Source organism: Hemicordylus capensis, chromosome 4 (assembly GCF_027244095.1).
Source record: "Hemicordylus capensis ecotype Gifberg chromosome 4, rHemCap1.1.pri, whole genome shotgun sequence".
Lineage (NCBI taxonomy): Eukaryota > Metazoa > Chordata > Lepidosauria > Squamata > Cordylidae > Hemicordylus > Hemicordylus capensis.
This window is the reverse complement of record NC_069660.1, coordinates 113,508,754-113,531,284: the sequence shown is the minus strand read 5'-3', so window position 1 is coordinate 113,531,284 and position 22,531 is coordinate 113,508,754. Positions and strand designations below refer to the sequence as shown.

Sequence of the window (22,531 nt, the reverse complement as noted above, 5' to 3'; positions counted from 1 at the left end):
CACATGACCTCCGGCAGAAGTCAGGAGCTCGCCTGCCTTCCCCAGCAGGTGGGCAGTGAGGCAAGGCCAGGAGCTGGGAGGGGAAGGATTCCCCCTCCCTCATCCCAGGGAGCTCCCTAGAGCAGCTGCCATGCTCAGCGAGGCTGCTCCTTTCCCCCTGCTCATGGCTGGAAATGGTGGCAGGCCTGGGGGAAGCCACTTCACCCAGTAGTGATCACCCAGACGATCACCTGCAGAGGTTAAGCGAACCACAGAGCCTGCCCTGTGCCACCCCATGCACCATCTGCTGCCCTGCCATGCTGATGCTTTCCATCTTCACTGCTGGGAATGGGGGGTGAACCGAGTGGAGCAGGCCACTCCCGTGGTGGCGGCGGTGTGCGTGCAGGCTTCTTCCTACTCCCCAGCCAGAGTGTATCTGTGCAGTTTGAGCGTGCCATGGCGACTGGAGAGTGACGCTGGCCAGAGAGAAGCCCCCATGCTGGATCGGGAGTGGGGAGAAGCCCATGCACGGCTGCCACGGGGGGGTGCCTGCACAGCTCAGCTCACCCCCACCGGCAGTGAAATATCGGCACGGCACAGCAGGGCAGCTGCATGGCACAGTGGTGGGGCTCTGGCAATCCCTCTCCCCCCCCCCCCGCCAAGGCAAGAAGCCACGGACTGGTTACCAAGGTCCATGGCTAAGAATGCCTCTGGCTATATCACAGACCATTTATATTGCTTCATAGAACCCAACGGAAAGCAGTGAACCTGCCCCATATGGGAAAGCTGTGTTAATATATGAATAAGAGAGTTCAGTACAATTCCACATATGTTTACTCATAAGTAAGCACCACTGATTTCAGCAGAGCTTGCCTCCAAGTAGGACCTTCAGATATTTCAACTTGCCTCCAAGTAGAACCTTCAAATACTTTTGGGGGAAATGGAAGGGGAGTCATATTCACATGTGAAAGGGGAGGAAAAACTTCTTAGCCCACTTAATATTTCTTCCTTGCTGTTGATGTATTTTGCAATAGTCACAGTTAAATCATGGGTAGCTAGGGCTGTGTGATGTGCCTGAAGCTTTGGGATAGGGATGTGCCTGAACTGGTGTGGCGCCTCCTTAGGGAAGCACCAAACTGGTTTGGGTGCCGGCATTTGAACTGGTTTGGCGGGGCGATTCCTTTTTAAAGCAGGTAAGCAGGACCTGACCTGATTCTCTGCTCCCCCACCACTTTTATGGGTGTGGTGCTCGCTCTTCAAAAGGCCACACATGGCTGCAGTGCTGCTCCCAGCAGTCAGTGCATGGCACCAGCACATACATGTCCGCTGCACATGCGTGGTGGCCATGTGCGTGCCAGCGCTGTGCTCAGGCTGGGGGGCCTTTTGAAGAGCAAGTGCCACGCCCGGAAAAGCGGTGGGGTGGCAGAGGAGCAAGTAAGGTCCCGCTTGCCTGCATTTAAAAGGAATTGACCCCCGCCCTGCATGTGGCTGCATGAGCCATTCGTGCACATCCCTATTTGGGGCTAGTGTTCAGCTCCAAAGCAAAGCAGGTCACTTTGATTGAATTTGGTCTGAATAAAACAACTGGTGGATATGGGTCCAATTGGACTTTAATGCCTTTTCCTGCAGTCCTGGAGAAGGCCAAATGACCACACACAATGCACAATGACCACCGCCCCAGAATAAAGATTATGATTCCAGGAAGACCTGATGCCTTTTTTCAGAACTGCCAGAAGAGTAATTAAATTCCTCCTCCAGCAATCCTTTTCTTACTTGAGTTGCATCACCATAGCCGCACCTGTCTCCTGTTGGTAAATAAAGGGGTTGGGGAAGAGGTATGAGAGGACTGCCAAAGCGGTCCAAGCAGGCCAAAGTAGTCTGACCAAATCAAACCGTTTCATAGTCCTGAGTCCCAAAGAAAATCAGGAGCCCCTCTGAAGCACCAAGGTGGTCCCTAAACTGACTCATTCACACAGGCCTACAAGCAACCAGTAATGTTTTCACAATTCTCTCATATACTGTATTAATACTACATTATTACAAAAAGATGCTGTCATTGTGGAGCATTGTTCTGAGAGCTCTGGGGGGGAAAGGTTGCCCCCTGGTGGCCATAATCATTTCCCCAGTATTGTGCAGCATATTGATGACAGCGTTGTTATGGAGGGAAATTGTGGGTAAAGATGGCCACTGCTACCACCACTGGTAAGATTAGTCTCACAAGAAACTACTGCAATTCCCGGTAGTTTTGCAGCTTGCAAAGCAACCTGCACAAATGAGAGGCAGATTTGTTGGCAATCCTTTATGCAAACAAAAATGCACAGACTTGAAGCCAGGCAACACTATTCTAATTCTCAGATGTACATCCTATTGATTTCTGTGACTTACTTCCAGACAAGCATGGTTAGAGTTGCAGCCTTAAGGCTCAGTTCTATATATGTCCTGAATGGTGTGGGGTGCGGTGGGAAATTGAGATTTTTTTCTGAGGCTTCAGCCATGGGAAAAACTCCTTCTCCCAGAGGTGCCACATGCCATTCTGAAGCTTCCACTATGACCGAAGCCTCAGAAAAAATCTCAGTTTCCTAGAGGCACCATTCAGAGACCTAGAAGGAAATTTAGGGAATCAACAGTGTGCCTTGGCTGATTGATGAGTGCTCCTTCCAGGGTGAAGAAACCATGATGCAGCCTGTCTCCTGACCCCACCCTGTCCCAGGTAAACAGTCTGACAGACACATCAGATTCTGACCCAACAAAATGGGATACATTGGGAGGGGCTGACATGAGCCTTCCCAACATTGCCACTCTCATGTCATATTTTGCTGGGCCAGTCTGACATTTTGGGCCTATCAGTTCATTCTCTCTCAAGTGGATGAAAGGGAGGTATTCAGTCTGGCTCAAAATGATAATCAAGCACCTCTCAATGTCTAGGGTCTGAGAACAAGGCAGGGAAGAGAAAAATGAAAAGTACATATTTTAACCCTTCTTTAGAGACTGAATAAATAAGAGAGTGCTTAACTATCTGCATCCGTATGAGCATATTGTTGTTGCATGGGAGTTGTTTTTCTAATCCCTTCTTTGTTGTTAGGCAGTATTAACAGTATGACTCACTGCTCCATAATTTAGCAACATGAATATACAACAAGGAGACTGCAGGACTATCGGCGGCAGTCCAACGACAGATAATAAGACTCCAGTTACTGGAGAAGAATACGTTATGTAGGGACAATGGAAGTGAAAGTGATCATTCTAATCAGGTTAATTAGGTTGTATTCATGTTTCATTTATGGAGCAAGTATCCTGTAAATACAAAGCATCCTCCCTTATCACACTTGCAGCCCTCATAACCATATACAGACATTATGTTCTCTCTTACTCTAAATTGAAATTCTGTGCAGCACGTTTTGAAATTCTGTGTGGCACAATGCTTGTGCAAATTAGGTACATTATTTTGGAGCTGTTGTTTGAGTAGCAACATGGTGAAGTTCCATATTTTTTTCTCCTTTTATTTATGAATACAGAAGTTGCTTTTCTTATTTTTGTACTCCAAGCATTTTTTACCCATTGTAAATTACTTATACCATACCATTATATTATTTATTTCACTCAGTACCATTTTGTAATAAGGTTTGCAAAACTGCATTCTTTTTGTTTCTGTGTTTCGATTGTGCTAACCTTCAACAGTTCTGAGCAAAACAATTTAAAGAACATTCAGGGCTAAGTAAAAAGACAGAGGATGATTGATATCCCACACCTACCTTAAATGTGTGACTGCCATTGCAGCCACATCTGTTCCTGCATCTACAAGTAACATGTCTACAAGACATGTGATGTGACATATCACACTCAGGATTGAACCATTCCCACTTCACTGGCTGCTACCTTGTCTGATTGTGGAAGCAGGAAATTGCTGAGTGTGGCAATGCCATGTTATACAGAACTTAAAGGGAGATGTGAGAAAGAATCAATCTATTTCAGGAAATGGGTTTCTATTTAGGAAATGCCTTTTTCCCATTTAAAGACATGAAGTTGAGTTTAAAGACATGAAGTTAAGATCACTTACACAAGGCAGAGCTGGACCTTGAACCTCTTTTTTCCGGATTTAGATTGTTTACTTTATCAACTGAATCATTCAAATCCACATTGGCCCCAGTACAGCAGTGCATGTCAGTAGGCATCTATTTTTCCTTGAGCAGATCAGTGATGTGAGTCAGGACACGCCCACTGATTACGCTACATGAGGTTGTCGCCTCAGGTGGCAGATTAGCACAGGCAGTGAATCAGCCATCTTCCTCAAGCTAGTGCCTCCAGCCGCTTCACCTGCCACTTAGCCCCCCCCCCCAACTCACCTTGGGTTGGGCTCACAGGCATATCTGCCACTGCCTCCACCACCACTAGCTCCACCACCACCGCCCTCTTCCTCTATATTTATTTTTATTTTTTAACATATTTGTATACCACCCAAAACTTAGGTCTCTCTGTTCATCCTGTGTTTTTTTCCAAAAGGCAGAGCCTGATGGATGAGAATGGCAGGGGATGTCCTTATATCACCTTTTGCTCTGAGTTTTAAAAAGACAGGGTTAGTGGCTGGCATCATTGCTGCCACAACATAATACAAGGGGGGATGTAACAGAGGCAGTGATGGGTTCACTTTCTTTTGTCATCTTCCACTTGAAGAATTTAAACAGTAAACCAGCCAGGTTTTATGGTGACTTTCCATGGCCAACTTCTTTTCCTTTTTTCTGCACCTGACATGTATTCCCTTTTATTACTCAAATTGTTTCTCCTTGAATCTGCCATCATGCAGCCATCCTTATTCTTTAGTATCAATAATCCCTTTTCTATGAAACCTACAATACAGTCCTTGAAATAATGAGTATTTTCACTTTAAAGTGCCTCTGATGTTGCATGAGGAGGGATAACTGACAGCAGCCGTCAACTCAGGAGCATAGCTAGGGAGAGGGGGCCTGTGTTCACTCCCTTCTCCAGTGGCCCCTCAGAGTGAGGAAGATAATGAAGAAAATAGGAAGGGGTGGAGCTTGGGGGACCTCAGGAGCTGGGGGGACCGGGTTCTTGGCTCAATTATAGCTATACCCCTGCTTCAATTTCTGTGCAGCCAATCACCAAACACTTTGTAAGGGTCAGTGGGAACATCCCCACTAGACCTTGCAAGACTCTTCAAAGGAGGGAGGGTTGTGCCCATCACACCTCACACAGGTGTGCCCATCACACAGGTGTGCCCATCACACAGCATCTTTTCAAGCATCTGATCCAAGATTTGCGAAGTCACTCTGCAAAGAGGAAGCACCACCAGGGCTCTCTATCTTGTAGGGTGCCCTTGCAAAATGCTTTGCAGTGCTTGGATGAGGATCTCCTACTCCAAGCCTTGCAAGGCTCTGACAGGGCACTGCAAGAGAAGTAAAGCCTGCTGGTGTTTGCCCTATCCTCCCACACTCTGTTCAAAAGGCTGAGGGTGGGGGAGTTGAAGCAGTAGGAAGCGACCCACTTCCACTTCCTGCTGCTCCAACTTCCACAGCCTCAGTCTTCTGAACAGGCAGATCACAGGATGGAGGGGAAGAGAAGGGCAAACATGGCTGGAGTACCAGAAGAAAACCATGTCTGGAGCAATGGCGGGCCGGGAAGGGTAGCAGGCGGCAATGGAGCCATGGCACAGCCAAGGTGCCGCCTGTGCTAACAGCCTAACAACCTCACTTCATTACCCCTGATAATAACTGAATATAAAAACTTCAGTTGTGTGTGGAGCATCGTATTATGTATTGAAACAATCTTCTTGACAGTCAGAGGTGCACCTAGGTACAGTAATTTGGGGGCCGTTAGATGAAATTGTGAATAGGATACTTCCCACTGACCTGCACATAGCACATTTTGCACGGAGAATCCTGCCACTTAAATTAGCTGAATGCACTGCTTTTCACACCAGAATATGCTCAAGGAAAGGTTGAACCTTTTTTTAAAAAGAGGAAATACTGAATCAGACACTTCCCATTGACCTGCAGATACCACATTTTGTGTGGACAATCCTGCCACTTAAATAAGCTGAATGCACTAGTTTTTACACCACAGTGTGTTCAAAGAAAGGCTAAAACATTTTTTTGGGGGGGGGGAATATTTTTTAGAAGAAATTCTGAATCAGACACATACCACTAACCTGAGGTGTCTGGTTACTGAGGTGTCACAGCCACTCTCCCCTCTGTGGAGCCCAAAAGCAAGTGGGGTATGTGGGGTTGGAGAGAAGAAACACAATACTGACGTAGGCCAGGAAGCAACTCTTCAACACAGGGCCGGCAGAATGCGGTAAGCAGCGTGGTGCTGACATTGGGAGGGTGCCTGCTGCTCCCATCCCCACTGAGCATTTCCCCCCGTGGTTCCCTTAATCCCTTCCTTGGCTCACTGCTTGCTTAGCTTCCTCCTCATTTCCCTGACTGGCCCACCACTGGGACCATTCCCAGGGCACCCCAGCCTGATGAGCCCCTGCCCACATCTGATTTTTCCCACATGCTGCTGCCTCTTTCTCCCTCCCTCTCCTCCCCCCCTGCCAAATCTCCTCTGTGCCCTCCCCCTCCAGCGGCAAACCTTGTCCAAAGTCTCATGAGAGTGTCCAAAGTCCCCTCTCGCAAAACTTCCATAAGGAGGTGGATGGCAATGGCTGTGGTGGAGGTCAGGAGGAGGGGAGCGGGCAGGCAGTGGCACAGCTGGTCTGGAGCAGAAGCGGCAGGCAAGCCGCCATTGTACATAGCTGGCAGCCACAGCCAGGATCATAGGCAGGGCAAATTCCAGAAATTATAAATATAATAGAATTGTAAAATACATTTTTCCCTTTCATATCTTTGGAATGTGTGTGTGTGTGTGTGTGTGTGTGTGTGTATTCATGTGCGCCCACATGTTTTATTATCTATAGTGGCACATAATAATGCACATGTACACACACTGCCTTGATACTGCCACCCAGAACAAAACTCATTTGCTCACAAGTTGAAAAATATTAGAGGAGGGGTATGGATTTATAGGTTGCAGAGGAGGCACCAGAACCCCTAGCACTGGCCTTGCTTCAACGGGAGTGGCCGTGGTCAGGGTGGGGGGGAAGGACTCTGGCGGTGGAGGGAACCAACACCAGCAAATGGGGAGGAATCAGGAATGTCATCGCTTCAACAAGCAGAGAGGGAAGAAACGTGGAAACAGGCAAATCTTCTCACATGCCTGTCCCCCGGCCCCAGCAGTCAGAGCACAGTTAGTCCTTCCAAGTCCCTGCCTTCCACAATGGCACTGCTTGCCCTTTCTCTCTCTACTCTGCATTCCCCCTCCCTCGCTGGGGCTGGTTCCCACTGTTGCCATGTTCCTTTCCCCCCACTCTGTCCACACCTTCTGCAAAAAACCCCAAAGTGTTACACAGAGGCACACACAGAGTCCCAGTCACAGAGGTGCATGCAGGCAAGGTTGCAATGCATGCTCCGACATGGCACTCCACCGCGAGTGGGCCAGATATGGCCCACCACTCCTCGGCACACAGGAGGGAATTGGGGGGCCCTAAGGCCTGTGAGGGACTAGACTTCCACTCAGACATATAGGGGGAAGGGTGTCCCTGTTGACAGTACACCATAACTCAACATATTGATTGAGGAATAGTCTGTAAGAAATAACTAGCTCTTTATCTAGGCAGCACAAGTTAAATCAACCATCAGTTCATGGGGTCAGTTTATGTAATCTTCTATATTTTCATTTCTGTTCATACGTGTTGGATGGGGCCCCCTTTTGGCTCAGTCCCTAGGCAGTCAGCTACAACTGCAGCTACACTGAGAAACATACTGCCTCATAAATAGGACTGCAGATTTAGCTAGTTTAGGAAACGTTCTAAAGCTAATTCCAAAGCTTTACTGAGTGTTAATGAGTTATCACATCTTGCCTTTTTATTCTTTCTTCACTTGCTTTCTGTACTGTCCACCCGTTCACTTCCAGCAATTATGATTAACAGAAGCTGCATTTGTTAAGGCTGCCAACCATCTTCAGATTTTAAAATCATAGCTGTTGCTAAGCAGAACCACACTCTGATTGTACACTGAAAATTTGCATCCCCTTATTTTGCATAGCTGACTGCTTCACATATTCAGCAGAATCCAGGTGAACTGGCACAGCAATAATAACCTTCATTATTCCTGTAGCTAGGTGACACAACTCCAAGTAAATGGAATAATATCGTTACAGAGGAGAGACAGCTGCAGGATGGGGCCTCCAATAAATAGCTTCTCAAGTTCAGAATGAAAGGCTTCAGAAATGCATCTTTAAAAATAAGTCCTTCATGATATGTAAACCATTGCCTATGAAACTCCCTTCTTGCTCTGCCTGCATTGGCTGCCTGGTTGAACCCCTCCTAGCTGAACAAAAGGAGGCACCTTTTAAACTGGTGATTCCCTTATCTGGCCACTATGAAACCAGTGATTCCCTTATATTTACAGAGGGGAAAACAACTATCCCTATTCCATCCCAGCACTGCACAGCATCCCTACAGTGTTGTTGCTGGTGTCTATCATATCCCTTTTTTATTATGAGTTGTTTTGGGATAGGGCACATCGGTTGTTATTTTCTATATAAACCACTCTGAGAACTTGTGCTGAAAATCAGTACATAAATATCTGCCATCATCCTTGCAGTAGTAGCAGGGTCGGAGCCACCATTGCATGAACAGGTTCAAAGAACCCGGGCCACCACCAATCAGGGGCTGCAAGCATGGCCCAGACATGCCCCTCGCATCTGATGTCAGACGTGTGGCCCAATGCAGCACGGGCCGATCTCTCTCCTAAACTGGGTTGCGCGGCCCATTTGGGAGGGAGATCGATTGGCCCTGCTGCGTTGGCATCCAGGTTTGGATGTAACCCTTCAGTGGCCAAACCAGAGGTCTTGGCAGCGAACCTTTGTGCAGACCAAAGTTTTAAACTGGAGTTTGGAAAGGCAAACCTCAGGTTGCTTTCAGCCCAGAACTGCAGTTTCACGAATCTGGACGTACTGGAGTTTCAACCTCTGCCTCATTTAATTCCAGTTTTGTCCTGAGAGCATGGGGAGGAAAAGAACTAACTAATGAAGTCTGTTGAAATTGGGAGATGGGAGGTTAGTGGCTTTAAGGAGACAGAACCTGGCCTAGGATGTTCAGAGTGTATTTTGTGACTTATTTAAAACAAATTGCTTTGAGATGTGCATGACCTATAGGAAAGGAATCCATAGAGTTCACTCCCTACAGATTTAAATCCTATTTATGCTGCTTTACAATGTATAAATGAATACTAATAGACATGCATTATATTTTTCACATATCTCAAGCATATTAATCACATCTTTGGAGTGCACAGTAACATCAGCCTAGCAAGGCCAACCAGAATCGCACTGAACTATGCTACCTATTTCTGTGTTTTGTTTTGTTCTTTCAAGTTTAGTTTTTCCTGTTTCTGTTAAATCCCAGGATTAAGTGAACTATTTTATGTAACAGAATTATATATTTCTTAAAAATTTCATGCTGTGCTTTCTTCATTTCTACAAAACATCTATTTTATTGAAGCCATTCAGTGGTTTTGTAAAGTCAGTATGTCTTTCCAAAAATAATATTTGTTTTTTGGTTGATCAATACTTAACCTAAAATGTGCTTATTCATCAAAGCGATTTCCAAGATAATCATGTGACTGAATATCCTCTCTATAAAACAGGTACCAACACATTGAGCTTTACCTTCTTCCTCCATAATGAAGGCCTTAATCCTAGCACTGACACTCACCCTTGTGGGTAAGTATGGATTCACTTTTTCATATATAGAGAACAGAGATCTTTCAAATAAAATTTCAAATAAAATTTAAAACAGTTGAATTCATATTATTATGATCCATATTATTTAGAGTTATATATATGCTAAGGAATAATGGGTTAATTCCTCAAAATTGAATGAATTTATAAAGGCAGCATTAATAAACATTAAAAATATATATCTTATGCCTGTATTCCATAAAAATATGGAACACATTTCCACAGGAACAAATATATTTTCTTAACTTTAACTTCTATTTTTATGTTTCAGGTTGTCAGCAAGATGTTTATGGTGAGTATTTTCCCATACCAGAATTCATTTTTCTTTAAAGAAAATGTACATTCAATTTTGAAAGCTATATAGAAAGCCTTAGATACATTTAATAGAATTTTTTCACATATTGTCTATAATGTTTGTTTCCATTTTCCCCCCAGAACCTGATTCAAATCAAAAGAACTGTTTGAATTATGACTATGAAGCTGAAGTTATGACTAGACATCCAGGGAAAAAAGGTGAAGGTGCTGGAATAAAAATAAAATGTATTGTTTATATCAATGATTTGGATCACCAGCACAAAATTTTGTCGGTAAGAAAATGCATACCATTTGGGAACTGAAATTACTATTCGCCATGATGTTTGAAAGTTTGGGGGGAAATAATTAATCAGACATTTTGCTTACTCATGTTGAATGTAACTAACGCTATTATTTTTTATGCACTGACCTAAATTCAATTTCACACTTTACCAGGTAATTCTCTCTCAGCTCAAGCCAACTTCAGGCTTGAAGGATTTGTTCTGCTCTGTGGTAAAGAAGACAATAGGATGTAATTTCAGATGCACAATCACTTATTGCTGGATCAGTTCAATTATTATCAAACTGTAGTCCCTGAAATTATGTAATCAAATGTTTTTTGTAACTAGTAAACAAACAGTAATGTACTTTCTTTCGAAGCTGGATGTCACTGCATATTTGCAAATAATTAATTTTATGTGACTATTTCTATACCTGCAGGACTGTGAATAACATTTTATGCTCTGCTCTGCATGTTTTGCACTATATGCTGACATTTAAATATCTAAAAAAGTGACTCGGATATTTGACCTTTGTTGCCCTTTTTTATAGGCTGATAACATTTTTAGAGAGTGAAGAAATACGCTCCTGATATTCTCTCGACCTATTTCATTCTCTTATAGAATAAATACCTGGCTATGAAAACTGTAGAATCAGGATGAGAGAGAAAGAGCGCTCCTCATAGACTGTAGCATAATCCTGTCCTTCCCCATTAGGATATTTCAGAAACTGAATGCCGCTGTGCTGCATGTACTTCAGGAACATTACAGTGCAAGCAGCACAAGAATGGTGTGCCCAGTATAACAGTGGTGTGTCTGGCACTGAGACAACAGAGTAGAGACAATAATGCTGCAGTCTTAGAAGAGCAAAGCAAAGGAAGAATGATAACAGCCATCATAAAATACAATAGGCTGGCTCAATTTCTGACCCACCAAGCTATGTGCAGCCCACAATCCCTTTAATTTGCCCATCAGTCCTCACCCCATCACCCACTGCCCTGGTGGGCAGTGTTCAGCTAGGTGAGTCACACATTATGCTAGCTGCTCGAAGCTGAAGGTATTGCTAATGTAACAATGGCAGCCGATTTCCAGCAGTAGATTGTGGGTCAGTTAACAGGGGCAGCAGAAGAGATTAGCCAGCCCCTGTCATGGAGAGCTAACAGAGGGATGAAGGTGAACTCTCACCATTTCGTAAACTTCTATGCTGGGTTTCCTATTTCCTGTTATCCATCCATCTAAGACATAATGGCTGACACCCTGACTAATGGTGCTTCTGAAAAGTTCAACTAACTCAGCTCCTCTCTGGTCCAATGGTGATGGTAAGAAGGAAACCCATTGTGCCATCTGAAAATATGTCCCTGAGGGTCATGCAGTCCTCAGAGACATATTTTTTTGTAACACGGAAGGATTCTGGTGGAAAGGGAGGTTATTGAAATTACACACACACACACACACACACACACACACACACACACACACAGAATATTAGTCTGGAACTCTTCAGAAGCACAGGTGCTACACTGTCACTTCTCCCATTGCACTACTATTTTGTCAGAATGTCAGTCAGTGAAATACAACAGGATTTTGTCACAAGTAGTGCTGAAGAGTTATTAATAAGACTTATGGTAGTGTGTTGTTTATTCCTGTGAAAGGATCTCCTGATGTTTCAATTTTTATTTTAAAGCAGCCTGAGTTAGTTACTTAACACCTACATGCCTTTGGGGATGGAAAAAATAACTGAAAATTTACTGTTTGATCTTTTGTGCATTACAGCTTCACTCTCTTGAAGTATATGAATACAGAGATGGTCGCTACATTCCATCACCCTCAATGAAACACTCTCTTAAGGAACTGGATGACCAAGAAATTACATTTCAGTTCATGAGGGGGAATGTTGGAAACATCATGGCTAATAGGAACCTCCCAGACTCTCTTCTCAACATCATGAAAGGGGTAGTGAATCTATGGCAATGTTCCCTAAAAGAAGAAAATACATTCTACAGGATGACAGAGGTGAACTCATAACTTTATTTTTGTGGCACTGTGATTTTTTTCTTGTTTTCATACCAGACACTGAGAATCATTTTATTCATAAAGAGTGTTTAAATTGCCCCATTTAATTTTCTAGGCCAGGAAAAATTGCCAGTGCTAACCCCTAGGTTGACTTGGGGTCAGCATTATTATTTTGGCAGTGGAAAAACTCTAATTGACTTTGCAGGATTAGGATAACTCTCTAATGTTACTTAACATACTATACTAACATCAATAGGATAAATGCAAAATAGTATCCTTCAAGAGAATACTCATAAAGGGAACAGCGAAGTGCACAGCTATGTGTATTCTATCTAGTCCCTAAGAATGTCAACTACTGGACTGTGGCATTAGTATTTATATGCCTTTTCCCCTTATTATATGACCATCACATGGAAATCCTCTCAATAACTCCACAATGTGAACCATTTTATCTCAATATTATGGCAGCAGGGCTATTTGTGTTGTATCAGCTTTCTTCTGTAGCACTACAATGGACCAATGGATATATGCAGAAAACCGGAGGGGACAAAACTTCAGTCTCCGATAAGAAGTCATATTTGCCCTTCTATTTTTCTGCTATACTATATCATAGCCTCAAGACAATATACAATATATTTTAAAAAACAAAGATATAATTGAAATACTATTAAAACTCCATAAGACAAACAAAGACATGCAGCCAATTTTCCTCGTTCCTCAAGAGCACACCTAAATAAAATTGTCTTCAGTTGCCTATGAAAGATCAGGTGACAGAATGCAAGTCCCCAGATAGGCAATTCCATAGCCCCGCAGCAATGCATAGAAGAACTCACCCCCATTTATTTCTCTTGGGCTTCCTTCTGAGTAAACATATATAGGACTGAGAAGTTTCCATACTAGCAAGTTCCAAAGTGCAGCAAAGAAATCCTGAAAACCATTCCCACCCAGGACCAAGAAACTATCATTCTGGTGTAGACTGTTTTTGGAGTTTCCACATCGGAGGCAGACTGCTGTGAATATGGAAACTTTTTTTGACCATACTTAGGAAATAAAGCCTCCATATTCACAGGCAGTTTGGCTGTCATGTAGAACCTCCATGTTCAAGGGCAATCTACACCAGAATTGTGCATTCTTACCATATATGGCATATCTGTAGGAAGTGATGGGGGCTAGATTGGGGATCTGTTGAATTTCTGGCTGAACATTTACTATATAGTTCACAGTTTTTCATTTTGCGGCCTGTGGTTCAACAGTGGTCTGCGAAGATTCCAATGGCAGCCTCTGGCTTCCCTCTCCCCTTCCTCCTCCTGCCACATCTAATGCCCTCAGCCACTGCTCTCTCTCTCTCTCTCTCTCTCACTCACTCACTCACTCACTCTTTCTTGCTACCACACTTGCACGGGCGCTCTCTCTCTCTCTCTCTCCCCTGCTCCTCTTGCCTTTATGCACTCTCTCGCTCTGTCCCACCCTGCTGCTGCAGCCACCACACACACCATCTCTTTCTTGCTTGATCCCCTTCCGGTTCTGTCCCCATGGCTGTTGCCTCTTTTTCTCACTGCCTTATGGCCACTGCCTTCCTCCTCCCACCCCACACCCACCACCTTCATGGAAGTCCTCTCAGCAGCTGTGGTCTCCCCTTTAAAAATAGAGAAGATCACTGAAATAGGTGGCATTTTGGGGAAACACTGTGCCTTTAAGCATCAGGCAAAAATTCATCAGGGGCATCTCTAGGGAGTTATTGAGGAAGCTGCACCTGTTGAATTTATTTGAAAAAACAAAGGAATTTGAAAGGCCAAGGCCAAGTGTAGCTGCATGGTTCCTCATTTGTAAATCCAGCATAATATAGGAGACTGAACAAAGTATTTATAGCTTATATGGCAAGGAAGGTAAGATAGGCACCTTAACTTGGAATTTCCATGCTTTCTAGAGCATGAGTGAAAATGTAAAGCCATTTTAAACTCTCATCTTAAACCAAAGGTTTTTGGATGACTGAGTTATACAATATGCCCTACTTTGAACTGAATAAGGAATTTCCCATCGGGCTACGGAGAAATAGGGGTTTTGTTAGTGATTTTTCAGTAGAAACCAGTGTTTGGATCTCTAACAAGATATGTGGCAAGCTAAGAAAAAGAGAGAAAATGTGAGGCTGCTTAAAAGAATGAATTAAAGGAGGGTTGTTTTAAGCAATTCTACAAGTGGGCTAATATTGCCTAGGGCAACCAAGCTATTTTGATTTGATTTTAATCTAATTTATTTGTTTGCAAGGATGGTGTTGAAGGAAGATGCAACACAACAGTGCATGTCCATCAAGACAAGAAAACAGCTGAGATACTTATGACCAAATACAAGGACTGTGATGACAGCATTGCAAAACTGTTTGGCGCCTCATATGTTTCCGAAAACAAACTCTGCAAGCAGGTAATAATGTGTGTATACATCCATGGTGAGCTTAATTTACAGTAATCCGACTCCCATTTTACACTTGCAAGCAGACACATAGTGGGTTGTTTTCATATAGTTGCAGAGATACTGCCCATGTTGTAAGTTATTCATTTGTGCAGCTTTCCATATTGTTCTTATCATGTTTAGCATGATCACAATTTGCAAAAACAATGAGAGCTTGGAATAATAGCAAAAATATTCTTGCCACAAATGTTTTGTCACATGGATAAACCTTCATGCTTCATTGCATTGCAAGCAGTCAAAGGCTCCAATCTGGAAATAATCTGGAGCTGGGGTGGCTAGAATTGCTGTCATCTCTTTTATTGTATAGAAATCTGTTTCTGTGCTTGCTATGATTTTATTGATGCTTATAGTAAATAACATTATGTTCTCATTGTCCTTTTTTTATTCATGAAGAACAACAATTTTCTAGCCTCATCTATATCTAAATACAGAATTAAGCGTAAAGAAGAGGAATATCAGATCATGAATGTTGATGTTGAGGAGACCCATGAATTACCATGCAGCGGGTTAAATGGAATTCCAGTAACAAAGGCCAGGTACTAGATCTCTGTTAAATGCTCCAGTGTTTAAAAATGACAAGTATTAATCAGCATCCTAAATTAAGTCATCAAACTCCCTGAGACTAACCCTTACCATCTACTGCATCTTGTTTGTCAACATTTAGTTTCATGAACCTATAAATTATCCTAGCAATTCAATGGTTATCTGTACATCTGAAACATGAACAATAACATTCACACTTTTGCTACCAGAAGTTGACCATTTCTGGTTAGTTTTGTTCTAATGAATATTGATGGATATAGACATAAAGTAAATACCAAATACAATTTGATTCAAATGACTGAATGTTGTTACACATGGTTACTGTTATCATACTAGTAAAATGATCTAGTATAGACATTTTTCCTAAAGAGTACACCGAATTAATCATTTATATGTTTGTGGCTGTTAGGCTTTGCTATGCAGAATACTGAAAAGTGGAAATAAACGCTTGGTTTGCAAAATGGGAGGGAAAGCTATATCATTTAACAGGAATGGCAAAGTTAACAGTATATATCAGAGTAAGAGAAGGGAGGGTAAAACATTTGCAAAAACTATTGGCAGAATAAGGTAGAATATATTGGCAGAACAGATCCTCTAATAATCTATCACATCTCTTCAATATATTGTATAATTTACTTGTAATCAAAATGTCTTATTTTTTTAATAATGACACTTAGAATTATATAATGTAGCATTATGGCTGACATCCAGACTAGCACTGTGCAGGTACAGTAGTGCTGAATTTCGGAGTACTGCTCCACTGTCATATGAGTGGAAAGGGCAGCTTCTTGCTGATCTCCCTTCCCTCTGAAGCCCACCGTGCATCATGAAAATGTGTCCCTGAGATCACATATCCTCAGTGAAAATCGCACCTTTCTTCAGTTGTACGACAAACCAGCAGTAACTCTAGCCCAGATGTCAGCCAATGCATAGAATTTCTGTAAAACTGATTTGTTGTTCCTTTCTGGATGTATTAATAGTAACTACATCAGGAACAGCATCTTTGAGTTTATAGCAAACTACCTATGAGTGTCAGATACAATTTCTCACTAATATAATTATACATATGTCCAAAGTATGCTTTTAATATACAGTCCTTTGAACTGGTACACTTTTTTTGCCTAATAATTTGTGTGTGCAGAGGTGTGCTTGTATGCGTATGTGCCTAATCATTATAGGAGTGTGAAAGTTCACTGAATCTTCTCTCCCTTCATTGGCATAGTCTATGTACTGGTTTAGTGCATTTCCTCTTAAGGAAGTGCCCAGTGCTCAAAATGTGCCAACACCTTGCAAAGACCAGATGGCAATATTATGGCAAAAGTAAAAGGCCAAAATAGCTTTCAGTATTGATCGTTTACTTGCATTGGGTTGGATTTTCCCCCCTTTTCACTCTAGTCAGAGATTGCGGTTGAGAAGGACACGGACATGCTCACAACACGTGACTTCTAACCTGGAGAACCGAGGATCACTTCGCTATCGTCTTGACAATGAACTTCCTCTGCTTCCTACCCAATTAATTAAAAAACATGATCTCAAGATAGAAAGCAAGGTAAAGCTTTACGTTAGAAATCCAAATAGAACATAAGTGGCATGGTGGAACATATTGCCCAACACATGAAACCTCATCTAAGTCCTTCCTTCCTTCCTTCCTTCCTTCCTTCCTTCCTTCCTTCCTTCCTTCCTTCCTTTCCAACAGATTGAGGCTAACCTGAAATACTTGGTAGACCAACGTGACATGATTTCAAGTGAGAGAGCGCCAGAAGTCTTCCTGGAGACTGTCCAAATGTTCCGCATACAAAATGGATCACTTTTTTGTGAAATGTTTGACAAGCACCTTCACCAGGAAGATTACAAGTAAGAAACTACAGGGTGTCTTTCTATACTCGAAAAGCATAATTGCATACACTCTAAATCAAAGATATGACTATTGCCTCTTTTCCTGTAGGGCTGTTCTTTTGGATTTAATTCCTGCTGTTGGTAGTCCAAGTGCAATTAATTGCCTGAATGATAAGATGGAATCACTGACTCCTGCTGAAGTATTCTGGCCACTGCTTCTGTCGTTCCATTTCTGCAACCCAACTCGTGAAGTGGTAGATGTACTTAAGGTAAAATACACCTTGATCAGACTATTTTGGTTGGTGGCACTGACATTCCCTAAACTGACTTCTTGGAATAACTGTGAAGGCTTGGGTAGAATTACCAAACAGGACATAGAAAATTGAGAGTTCCTAAAACCAACTATTAACTACCAACTATTAATAATCCCAAATGGTTCAAAATAGCATTGCCTAATGCCTACTTAGTGGCTAAGATTTTGATACTCTTGAATATGACTAGACAAGTATAATCTGTACATTCACAAGGAAAAACCTAGGAAGAAAAAGATCCCATTGGTCCCACCTCTTTTTAAAATACTATATCCTCCAACCATGGTAACCAGATGAGACTTCCACACCTGCAGCACATAGGACAGTTAAAGCTGGGCAAATTGCAAATAACACCAATTATTTACTCCAGTGTTATTTATACCAGAGTCATGTAACCACATGTCTGACACATAACTCAGGTTATTAATACTTGAACTGAAAATCCTAGGATGAGTATAGAAAGGGGGTAGGTGAAAACACAAATGTGCTCCCAGGTTCAGGCAAAGAAAATTAAACATATATACATATCAGTTATGCTTCATATTTTAAAAAATTACATTGCCAAGTTCCTCTGTGAATATAATAGTAACTGCTGCCAGTGTTACCTATGGCACTGGGCGCTGTCCTTTCGGGTCCTCCTAACTGGAGCTTTTGAACTGCTATACACATCATGCATGTTTTTCATCTATTGAAAGTATGCATATAATTTTAAAGCGACATATTTGCCAAATCCCTGAGGGATCTTTGAGACCACTGTAAAAGTCCCTATTTTGATCATGTTTCTGCTACAAGTTAGGTAAGTGCGCGCTCTCTCTTTCTCTCTGTCAAACACACACACACACACCTATTTACAACATGGAAATAATAGTGCAACGTACAAGGTTGCTGTAAGAATGTCCCACCCCCCTCAGCTCAGTCCCATGGAGCGCCGCCCCGATTGGTTGGGGCTCGCAGGAGGGCGGGGACCTCACAGTGCTTGGGTGGCTCCTGCCCCTCCTCTTCCTTTCAAGTTTGGCTGGCTTGGAGGAAGGAGCTCACGGCAGCGTCTCTCCTCCAAGCCACACGGCCTTTGCAGGCCCACCAGAGGCAACGGAGCAGCCTGCAGGCCCAGCAGAGCTCTGCCGCGAAGGCAGGCCGTGCGGCCTAGCAGTCTGGTGGAGCTCAGGCCAGTGAAGTTCCAGCACAGCGACAGGCCACTTGGTGTCACCCATTTTAGGCATGGGCGAGGATAGCAAATGTCCTCTAACCCGGTCTTAGTTAGTCCCACATTGTGGGGTCTGTCAAGTCTGTTCTTGCACAGTTTGCTGATTGCACCATGTTAAAGTTGATTGAGTCTGTGTCTTCCTTGGGACTGGGGTGTGGGGGCAATGTTCCCATCCTGCAGCCTGGTGCTGGGGGATGGGCCATTGTCCCATGCCCTCAGCTCAGTCCCATGGAGTGCTGCCCTGATTGGTTTGGGCTTGCAGGACTGTAGGGACCGCACACCATTTGGGAGCTCCCACGCCTCCTCTTCCTTTCAAGTTTGGCTAGCTTCCCTCCCTCCCTTCCCTGGGCATAGAATGGGTTTTGGCTGGTCATCCTTTTGGGGGCCAAGTAGGATTTTTTGGCCCTCAGCGTATTGGCCATGTTGGGGGTCTTTTTGCTGACCCGATTCTGTGTTTCCTAATTTTAGTTAGTTGGGTCACAGCTGAACAGGTACAGTGCGGGCTGGGTGGAGGTGTGTAAGGGTTTGAGATCAGTGAGCACCCTTGGACAGTTAAAAGGGTGGATTACTCAATTGGTCCTTAGAGGCTTTGCGGCACAGGGATGTTAATTCACCAGAAAACCTGCTTCAGGGTTCGTAAACCTTACAGGCTGAGTGGCTTGGGAGGGGTGAAGCCCTAGAAGTGCGCTGACCCCTATGAAGTTGGCAATGAGGGGGACAAAGAGGGTTTATCCCAGTTTTATCTTGAGTCAGGGTGTGTCACCCATTTTAGGCACAGACGAGGACAGCAATGTTCTAACCCGGCCTTAGTTAGTCCTGCACTGTGGGGTGATGGAGTCTGTTCTTGCACAATTCGCTGCTTGCACCACGTTAATAAAGTTGTGGCCTTTTTATCCAAGTTGATTGTTTCTGTGTCTTCCTTGGGACTGGGGTGTAGGGACAATTACTCAGTATGTTTTATTTACACATTCTGAAAGTGTGGACACCTGAAGCAGATAATCAATGGATGACCACAGTATTTGGGCAGGTTGATACGGGAGGTTATCATTGATAGAGTGTTCAGAGCGGAGTGTGTTTGTGTAAACACACTCCGCTCTGAACACTCTATCAATGATAACCTCCCGTATCAACCTGCCCAAATACTGTGGTCATCCACTGATTATCTGCTTCGGGTGTCCACACATTCAGAATTGAGGGAGAGTACCTTCTTGACTTGGTGGCTCACCTAGGGAACCCCTTCACAAAGAAGTTGGCCTTCACTGTTTTCTTTTAGTGCCAGACCAATACTTCCTCTTCTCTCAGGACTTATAATACATTACAATGTTATTAAAGCTTTTTGCCCCCACTGGAATGATTTGAGCTGCTGCGAATGGCTGCCATTCAGATTAAATTACACCATAGCAATCCTGTATAGCAACTCCTGAATCTGTAATGTAAGTTACAGTCTGTTAGTCTGGATGTCAGCCAATATTTTTAGAACTCTTGAGGCTCCTATTGTTTTAACTACTGCTATTTCATTAATATTGTTTTATTTTTAGCCTACTTTCCTTAAGTAGGCTAAATGAGATCACCTAACTCTGTGTGTGTGTGTGTGTGTGTGTGTGTGTGTGTGTGTATCCTGCTATCAAATTCATAATGCCTGCACCAATTTGGACCAAATTTTATAATGTTGTAGGGACACATAGGGACACCTCAATAGTGTGGTTTGTCATCCACCCCAATTCAAGATGGCAGATGTGTGACCATTTAAGGTGCAAGTGGGCGAACGTGGACCACCTAACTGATTTGAATCAAATTTGTTCCAGTTGTAGTGAGTGACATACAGGGACACCTAAACAGTGTTGTTTGTGATGATGTCATCCACCTCAATTCAAAATGGTGGATGTGTGAAGGTTTGAAGCATAAGTGGGCTAATTTGTGAACCACCTAACTGATTTGAACCAAATATGCTACAGCTGTAGGGACACATAGGGACATCACAGTGGCATCGCCTGTGATGATCTAATCCACCCCAATTCATGATGGTGGATGTGTGAATGTTTCAGGCAGAAGTCGGTAATTGTCAATTACGATTATAGTGAAAGGAAAGTAGGCAGATTAGTTCTTACCAGAACTTCTGGTTGTTATTTATTTGATTGTATTTTAATCTGAGTTCTGTTCTGTACACCAGAGAGGCCTATCCATCCATAAAATAAAAGTATGGCTATTATGTCTTGAAATATATTCTCAGTTTTAATCTCTGGGTGCGTCCTAAAACGCATTTGCAGATTAGCTTTATATTCTTGGAATGGATCTCAGTTGTAAGTAATGTGAAATTATTGATATGTACAAATCATTTCTATTATCTTTGTTTGTTTTTTGATAATTATGACAATGACCAATTGTTCTTTTCACAGGAAAGTGTAAAACGATATCTTCAACAACCAGGTGCTTTTGGTCACCAGATCGTCATCCTTAATTCAGCAGCATTGATTGACAGACACTGCAAATCAGTAGGCTCACATTGTCCTCCTTCAATTATTGAGGTAATTATATCTTTACAGGGAGGGAAAAATAAAGTGCTAGGTCATCCTATGTTTATGACCATGTAGAATAAATGCTTCAAATGAAAATTAGTCTGTTGAGTACAGTCTTTGATTGACACTGACTGAAGTCAAGGATTTTTACTACTGATTTCAGTGAAATCAGGATTAGATCCAGGGGCGTAGCTTCCATTCAGCAAGGGAGGACAATTGCACCTGGGCCCACATGGTTTGAGAGGCTCCTAAGGGCCCCCAGGGCAGTCCCTCCTTGTCCACGGGTCACCCCCACCGCACCACCCCATGCCGCGCTTACTACTTCCCATCTTTGCCACCGAGGGAGCAGCAACAGTGGGCGGGCTTCCCCCCACTCCACTACTGGTTGGTGCATGGGCTTCCCTTCCTCCAAACAGCACACCTGTGCTGTTTGAGTATGGAGGCCTCACGGCACGCAACAGTCTCCATACTCAAACAGCGCAGAAGCACTGTTCGGAAGAAGGGAAGTCTTCACACTAGCCAGTATTGGAGTGGGAGGAAGCCAGGGACAAGCCCACACACTGCCACCACTCTTCTGGCAGCAAAGATGTGATGTAGTGTTGGGGGTGGCAGCAGCAGCGTTGGTGAGACCCCTACCCCAGAAGTAATTGAGGGGTGGCATCGCAGATAAAGGGGGCATGGTTTCGGCACTGAGGGCTCCCCTGCCTAACTTTGTCCCCTGGCCACCAGGAACCTCGCTACATCCCTGATTAGATCTTTAAACTGAGATAAATAATATGGAGATTAGATAAATATTTCTTATGTCCAGGACACTTTTTTTCTGAGAAGCCTTTGCTCTTTGCCCATTATTTAGTTATTTACAAACCATCTTGCAACACATTTAGAAGTGATATTCTATCAATTTCAGTAAAGGGTAAATACAAGAGTTCACAGCTATAAGTACAAACTATTTTCAATTAGTACTACTTAGGTGTAAGTTAATCTGTAAACTTCTAATTCTGTATGTTAGACAAGGAAGACAATAATCTATATATATAATTCTCTAAGGCATACACGTGGCTAATCCCATGTGTGGCAGCTCTCGTGAGAGTTTGCAAGCAAAAGCACCGTGGTGATTGGGCAGTGGAGATTCCATATGCAGATAGGGAGGAGGAGCCTGTGAGAGCAGAAGCACCATGGTGATTGGGCAGTGGGGATTCCATATGCAGATGGGGAGGAGCCTGTGATTATTAAGGTCAGTTGGAATGCAACTGTTACTGGTTGGAAGATGTTCTTGATTGTAGAGGAGAGGAA

At 43.3% G+C, this 22,531-nt stretch overlaps 1 protein-coding gene across 1 annotated transcript in view; it reads left to right on the top strand.

The window, feature by feature from the left end:
* Positions 1-2,162: 2,162 nt before the first annotated feature.
* LOC128321998 (vitellogenin-1-like) overlaps positions 2,163-22,531 on the top strand; it is a 68,071-nt gene continuing 47,702 nt past the window's right edge. Inside the window, exons 1-11 of the mRNA XM_053242650.1 lie at positions 2,163-2,181; positions 9,684-9,759; positions 10,049-10,069; positions 10,213-10,364; positions 12,123-12,362; positions 14,628-14,780; positions 15,222-15,364; positions 16,767-16,920; positions 17,068-17,225; positions 17,317-17,476; positions 21,119-21,247. Of these exons, the coding sequence (XP_053098625.1) occupies positions 9,720-9,759; positions 10,049-10,069; positions 10,213-10,364; positions 12,123-12,362; positions 14,628-14,780; positions 15,222-15,364; positions 16,767-16,920; positions 17,068-17,225; positions 17,317-17,476; positions 21,119-21,247 (1,350 nt within the window). The 5' untranslated portion in view covers positions 2,163-2,181; positions 9,684-9,719. The remainder of the gene's footprint in view (positions 2,182-9,683; positions 9,760-10,048; positions 10,070-10,212; positions 10,365-12,122; positions 12,363-14,627; positions 14,781-15,221; positions 15,365-16,766; positions 16,921-17,067; positions 17,226-17,316; positions 17,477-21,118; positions 21,248-22,531) is intronic.